Below are 7709 nucleotides of genomic sequence, written 5' to 3'. Positions count from 1 at the left end.
AGAGAGAAAAAAAATGCCGCTGTTCCTCTATTAGAGAAATGTTTACTTTCTGTCGAAGCGGGACAAAGCAAGCGTGTGAGTCCGGTACCACGCAATGATGCAACGAAGCTTCTGTTTTATATGTAACCGTGGTACGTGGTTTGAATCAGTGTTAGCATTAGTCAAGATTCAATTTCATCTGAAATTTCCGGAATAAGTTCCTTATAAAATGCTTAGTAGAAATGGAAATATGATTAATCTTCGATTTCAATAATAGATACATATCATATTCATGATTATGTGTTAATGATCTGCGATCTATTTCCTGATAGTACAAAGGATGCTGTAAACTTCTGCCTAATTATGTGTATCCATCTTAAAAAAGCTTGTCTTACTTGTTCGTCTTCAGTGGTTTCAGGTGGATACTTTGAATACAAAATCCAGTCCACATGAAATCTGACAAAACCTTCCTATTATTTCTTTGTTGCGTGTGTGCGTGCACGTCGAATTTGATGTTTCTTAACATAATATCAATTGATCTTGAACTTTTGAATGTGTGTTCTAAGCACACACAGGTTTCTTCTTTTAATATGCATCATTATGTGACCTTAGGACTAAGTGACAGTATAACCGATCAAATTCTCTCCCTCATCCATTTTTTATTTCTTAATCATAGAAAAAAAAAAAACGGGCTCTCTCACTCTCTGTGTAATATGTATCAGTAAATTTTCGTAGCACATACACACACATAGACACACCCACACACACAGACACACAGACACACACACACAATATATATATATATATATATATATATATATATATATATACTGTATATATATGTATATATATATATATGTATATATATATATATATATATATATATATATATATATATATGTATAAATACATATACATATATATTCAAATCCATTCATTTCTTAATCTATATCAGTGTACTCACATGTGTGTGTGAGAGAGAGAGAATAAGCATTGTGCATATAGAAAAACGTTTCGTAGTTTTACATGATATTCATTCTTTAAAATTGCTTTCTAGGCTTTGTTGGTAGTACTATAAAAGTTGACATCGAGTACTGGAAGATTCAAGAGATTTCGCAGAAAGATGCTGCCAAGAAGGCCTAATGTAAGAGGTACAAAGTGGGCATACGCCCAACACGCGCCACATAAAAGCCTCAGAAACCCCCTCCTGCCAGACACAACGCAAACAGCACTCCTTGGGAGAACAAAGCTAACTGCAATATTTCTCTTCAAGAAATATACCTTGTTTAAGTTTTAGATACCATGGGCAAGATGGAGAACAACAATTCTACCTCACTTACTGAACAGAAACCTGGAGAAGCAACCAAATGCAACGAGGATTCACTTCTTCCGATCGTTGAGAAGGGACTCTTCTTCCATGATTCCTTCTTCGAGGACATTCAGAAACACTTTGAAACAGCTATTGACCAAATCATGGATGCGTGGGGAGAAGCCAAATCCGTCAGTGATCTCATGAGTAGCTACAGACATGTAAAAGAACGTAATCTGCAGGAGGAGAAACAAGTTATGGCTTTCAGTGAAGACGACCAGAACCATAAGGTTAGTATTCCTTTTCATCAATCATTAGGAGCACACAATCAATTCATTCACAAATGCATATACGTAGATGAAAAGAAAATAGAAACGTAATTCTGAGGAAGAGAACCAAGTCATGGCTTTCAGTGACAAGAGTCATAAGTTTAATTCTCTCGTCTAGGGACCATAATGATCGCGAAGATACTTATTCATATATTTATCAGGTTGAACAAAAGGATAAACATTAGGTAATTCACTAAACAATTCAAATTTATTTTAATGCAGGTTGTGCTGGATGTTCATGACTTCAAGAGTGGAGACGTCAAAGTAAGAGTGGAGGATAAACATGTGGTGGTGGAAGGTAAAGTGGAAAAAGAAGATGGCGACTTCAAGTCCATGAAAAGCTTCTGTCGACGTTTCAACTTCCCAGGAAAAGTGAACTTGGAGGCCGTGACGTCAGCAATGTCTTCCGATGGCGTCTTGACTATCACTGCTCCCAAGATTTCAGAGGAATCAAAGTAAACAAAGATGACATGAGGAGAAAATACTTTTAGTCTTCATAAGGATATTTTTATTGTAAACACAATGGATAATTAGCTTTTATATTTTGAATGATGTAAAAATTGATTTCAAGAAGAGTTTGTAAAAATGTGTTGTCTTTCGATTATCCTCTGTTTACGATTATCCTTTGATCTTCTATAGACTTTGCGTTTACGTAGACCATTTTGAGGATACTTAGGGTAGATTTTTTAATGTGAACATGTGGGAGCATACACTACATACACATCATCATACGTATGTTCCTGCGATTTCAGTATAATACATATTTCGAAGAGCTGATTCGTCAAGCGTTGATATTCAAGCCGTAAAATTCCCCATAATGCAAGTGTGCTATTGCATAAGATGAATATCTTACTGAAACATTTAGAGTGTGTGTAAGTGTATACAAACTTGCAATAGTTATATGTACATATATAAAAACTTCTGCATGTACTTTTTTATTTATGTGTGTATGATGTATGAATGTTTAGACAGATGTATGGATCTATACATTGCTCATTAATTTGCTCTAATATCTAAGCTAATATTAGCTTGCTGTTCTTGTTACAACATGAAGAAGGGATGGGATTTAATATTCACGTTTTAGTGATTGGTTTGCTTATAACCGAATATCTATTAACTATGAACTTGCGTTGGGGATAACGTTTGAAAAGAGAAAATCTGAATAATTGGTGGAAGCACTATCCAGTAATTACTGTTCTGTAAAATGTATAATTTTAAGTAACGGAATGTTGATTTTCCCCCTTTATGGAGGAATAATCGTTTTTTTTCCTCTCTCTCTTAATACAAATGTAAACTTTGCGTTAAATTTTGTAACCCTGTATTAGGGCTATGAAACTAATACTCCTCAGATAATCATTACATAATTTCTAAAGCTTTGCCTGGGAAGTTGAAACGTCGAAAGAAACTTTTTATGGACTTGAAGACGCCCTCTTCTTTTTCCATTCGACCCTCCACCACCACCTGTTTGTCATCCTCCACTTTTACTTTGACGTCTCCACTCTTAAAGTCATGTGTACACACGTGTACGTGGATGAACGTATGTGTACATATGTATATCAAATGTGTTTGTATGTGTACATTTAAGAGGCAATACCTCTCAATGTAAGTGGATGATCACACAGATACGCACACACTCACACATACAAATAAAGTTTATTATGAATGTGGATAAAGGTATACATTAGACTGAATAACTTCACGACGCAAGAGATGTAATTAACGAGATAATCGAAACGCATCAATTACATCTTTTGCGTCGTAAAGTTATTCATTCATATCATTATCCACACACACGTATGTGTGTGTGTTTGTATGTATGTATATATATATATATATATATATATATATATATATATATATATATATATGTGTGTGTGTGTGTGTGTGTGTGTGTGTGTGTGTGTGTGTGTCTGAGTATGTGTGCATAGTCATTTATATATTCACACACACACACGCACATGTATATATACGAATATTTAAATGTACATTTATGTATGTCTGAGGGAGAGAGAAAAGAACCTGGAAACTTCAAGATTATCACTATAGTTGCCAAGGATGCTGTAGCCGTGTATCCAAAAGTAGGTGTAACATGGGCAGTTAACGCCACATAAAAGACACAACCGAAGCAATACTCTTTGGGAGAACAAAGCAAACCGAAGCTCTATCTGCAACATTTCCTCTAGCTACAACTTTGCAACATGACCAAGATGGAAAACGAAAATACTGTCTCTCATGAAGAGACACCTGAAGGAACCAAATGCAAAGAGGATTCACTTCTTCCGATCGCTGAGAAGGGACTCTTCTTCCATGATTCCTTCTTCGAGGATATTCGGAAACACTTTGAAACAGCCATCGACCAAATCCTTGACATGTGGGGAGAAACCAAATCCATGAATGATCTCATGAGTAGCTTTACACGTGTACGAGAACGTAATTCGCAGGAGGAGAACCAAGTCGTGGCATTCAGTGAAGATGACCAGACCCATAAGGTAAGGGATCATGCTTATATAAATTATGTATTAATCATGTAACCAACTTATTTGCGATATGTGTTTATTGGATATAATAAGATAGTGAATATAATTTATTACAAGGGTATTTCAAACCGATTTTGTATGCAGGTGGTTTTGGATGTCCACGACTTCAAGAGTGGAGACGTCAAAGTAAGAGTGGAGGATAAACAGGTGGTGGTGGAAGGTCGAATGGAAAAAGATGAGGACGACTTCAAGTCTATGAAAAGTTTCTATCGACGTTTCAACTTCCCAGGCGAAGTGAACTTAGAGGCCGTCACTTCAGCAATGTCTTCCGATGGCGTCTTGACCATCACGGCTCCTAAGATTTCACAGGACGCGAATGATACAACAAGGACTAAAGGACAGTGATGACACCAAGACAGAAGAAAGCAATACAGAATATATTTTTGTAATAGTTATATATATAATAAAATACTGAATTTCCAATATTCGTTCTTTCTTTACCCAATATATTTCATAGGGAAATTATGTCTATGTAAACAATATTATTTTAACAGCCCAAATATAATTTGATTTGTATCATGAACATTGAATCATAAACAGATGAAATAGTTCTTAACTAGTATCAATTACATATCTGGTATCAAATTTATGCAAAGAAAGCATTATTACTAATGCAAATTATTTTCAAGGATCGTGTGTTTGAACCAACGTGAAGTTGACCCAATATACCTAGCATTACAGCTAGGACAGCTATATAGATATGCTATATTTGAACATCATTCTGAAGGGAATGGTTCTTCGAAACGTTTGGAAAATCAAGATGTTCATTACAGCTTTGATTATTATGTCAATCATTCGATTGCGCCTCCCCCGAGGCAAGTCTATAGCTTGAATATATATATATATATATATATATATATATATATATATATATATATATATATATATATATATATATGTGTGTGTGTGTGTGTGTGTGTGTGTGTATGGGTATGTGTATGTGTATGTGTTTGTGTTTATGTTTACACACACACATCTATCTATCTATCTATCTATCTATCTATCTAGATATAGATATAGGTAAATATCATATATTAATTATATATATTTATATATATATATATTATATAAATACATAATATATATATATATATATATATATATATATTATATATATATATATATATATATATATATATATATATATATATATATATATATACAACACGTGTGAGCGTGTGTGTGCTGCATATATATATATAATATATATATATATATATATATATATATATATAATATAAATATATATATATATATATATATTATATATATATATTTATATATATATATATGTATGTATATATATGTATATATATACATATATATATAAACAAATATATATACATACATACATATATACATGCATACATATATTCATATAAATGTATATATATGTTTATATATATATATATATATATATATATATATATATATATATATATATACATATATATGTGCGTGTGTGTGTCTGTGTGTGTATGTATGTATGTGTCCATATATGTATGTATTTGTGTGTCTACGTGTCTATTTCACTATATCATTGTTTATGAAATTAGTCAATGAAGCATCTTAACTAACCTCCTGACAATGATCCCCGAAAAATCTGAAACCTCAATGGGAAGGAAAGGAGAGGAAGAGAAAAAAACCCGTTCCCTATACTAGAGAAATGTTTACTTTATGTCAAGCGGGACAAAGCAGGGCGGAGTTGGTACCACGCCCATGATGCAAGAAGCTTCTGTTTGTGTAACCGCGGTATGCTTCAGAGTTGGCATTAGTCAAGATTCGATCTCATCTGAAATTTCCGGAATAATTTCCTTATAAAATGCTTAGTAGAAATGGAAATATGATTAATCTTCTATTTCGATAATAGATACATATCATATTCATGATTACATGTTAATGATTTGCGATCTGTTTCCTGATAGTACAAATGATGCTGTAAACTTCTGGCTGATTATGTGTATTAATTTTAGAAAGGCTTGTAAGTCTTACTTCAGTGGTCTCAGGTGGATGCGTTAAATACAAAATCCAATCCACTTGAAATGCCTGACAAAACCTTCCTACTATTTTTTGTTGCGTGTGTGCGTGCGAGTCGAATTTGATGTTTCTTAACATAATATCAATTGAACTTGAACTTTTGAATATGTGTTCTAAGCACACACAGGTTTCCTCTTTTAATAGGCATCATTATGTGACCTTAGGACTAAGTGACAGTATAACCGATCAAATTCTCTCCCTCATCCATTTTTTATTCCTAAATCATTCTGTAAGCACCCGGTGCCACCAGTTGTAAACCACCAGTGCCACCAGTTGTAAACCACCGGTGCCACTGGTTGTAAACCACCAGCTGGCACTAGTTATAACCAGCTTGCTGGCCACAGTTGTGGCCCACCACTGAGAGCAGTTGTTATAACCACTCGATGCCCTGGTTGTGATCCCGTGGATAAGAGACAGACGTTCACGTGTCATGGTCTTTATTGTGAACTGTTAATATACCAGACTCCGGCCAAACCAGGGGCCGAAGGCCGGAGGTCAGAGCTGTTCGCTCTTGTCTGTCTGTCTGACCTGTCTGTCCTGAACTGTCTGTCTGTGATCCTTGCATGTCTTTTTGTACCAATCTTCAGTCACTTTCTACGCCTCAAGGCCTTCTGTTAACAAACACAGCTGCCTAGAGAAACTAGTGTTCCGAGGCAGAAACGAACAATGGAGACAGGAAGCGTCAGGTCAAAACAAACCGCCATCGATATTGCATTGAATTAAGTAGACATACATGATCAATGTCTTTGGTCACATAATATCAGTATCAGTACCTTACACATTCAAGAAAACACTCTCTCACTCTGTATGAGATGTATCAGTAAATTTTCGTCGTACACACACACAGACACACACACACGCGCGCGCGCGCGCACACACACACACACAACACACATATATATATATATATATATATATATATATATTCAAATCTATTCATTTCTTAATCTATATGAGTGTATTCACATTTATGTGTGTGAGAGAGAGAGAATAAGCATTATGGATAAAGAAAAACGTTTCATAGTTTTACATGATATTCATTCTTTAAAATTACTTTCTAGGCTTTGTTGGTAGTACTATAAATGCTACCACCGAGTACTGGAAGATTCAAGAGATTTCGCAGAAAAATGCTGCCAAGAAGGCCATAACAGTGTATCCAAATGTAGGAGGGAACAGGTGGGCAAACACCCAACTCGCGCCACATAAAAGCCTCAGCAACCACCTCCTGCCAGACACAACGCAAACAGTAATCCTTGGGAGAGCAAAGCAACCTGCAAGCTATCTTTTCAAGAAATTAACCTTGTTTAAGTGATAGATACTATGGGCAAGATGGAGAACAACAATTCTACCTCACTTACTGAACAGAAACCTAAAGAAGAAACCAAATGCAACGAGGATTCCCTCCTTCCGATCGTTGAGAAGGGACTCTTCTTCCACGATTCCTTCTTCGAGGATATTCGGAAACACTTTGAAACAGCCATCGACCAAATCCTGGATACGTGGGGAGAAACCAAATGT

General features: G+C 35.0%; 2 protein-coding genes across 2 annotated transcripts in view; both read left to right on the top strand.

The window, feature by feature from the left end:
* The first annotated feature begins 1281 nt into the window (after nt 1–1281).
* LOC122264759 (protein lethal(2)essential for life-like) lies at nt 1282–2203 on the top strand. Its single transcript, XM_086539604.1, has 2 exons — nt 1282–1578; nt 1840–2203. The coding sequence occupies exons 1-2, from the start codon at nt 1282–1284 to the stop codon at nt 2074–2076; spliced, it is 534 nt and encodes a 177-aa protein (XP_086395730.1). The 3' UTR covers nt 2077–2203.
* Nucleotides 2204–3748: 1545 nt separating this feature from the next.
* The window catches only part of LOC122264760 (uncharacterized), a 4443-nt gene continuing 482 nt past the window's right edge, over nt 3749–7709 (top strand). Inside the window, exons 1-7 of the mRNA XM_086540174.1 lie at nt 3749–4106; nt 4239–4495; nt 4784–4969; nt 5840–5906; nt 6670–6685; nt 7253–7405; nt 7501–7709. The exon at nt 7501–7709 is cut by the window's right edge and continues 99 nt beyond it. Coding sequence (XP_086396300.1) covers nt 3816–4106; nt 4239–4495; nt 4784–4969; nt 5840–5906; nt 6670–6685; nt 7253–7405; nt 7501–7709 — 1179 coding nt within the window. The 5' untranslated portion in view covers nt 3749–3815. The remainder of the gene's footprint in view (nt 4107–4238; nt 4496–4783; nt 4970–5839; nt 5907–6669; nt 6686–7252; nt 7406–7500) is intronic.

The sequence above is a fragment of the Penaeus japonicus genome, unplaced genomic scaffold (genome assembly GCF_977035675.1).
Source record: "Penaeus japonicus unplaced genomic scaffold, GWHDUDI00000001_assembly GWHDUDI00000009, whole genome shotgun sequence".
Classification (NCBI taxonomy): Eukaryota; Metazoa; Arthropoda; class Malacostraca; order Decapoda; family Penaeidae; genus Penaeus; species Penaeus japonicus.
The sequence above is the reverse complement of the archived record's forward strand: the minus strand, read 5'-3'. Positions and strand labels throughout refer to the sequence as shown.

Bases quoted from the DNA above. Each gene is read 5' to 3' on its own strand.
- LOC122264759 (XM_086539604.1), top strand. From the start codon at position 1,282: ATGGGCAAGATGGAGAACAACAATTCTACCTCACTTACTGAACAGAAA. The intron at 1,579-1,839 runs GTTAGTATTCCT...ATTTTAATGCAG, and splicing joins AAGACGACCAGAACCATAAG to GTTGTGCTGGATGTTCATGA.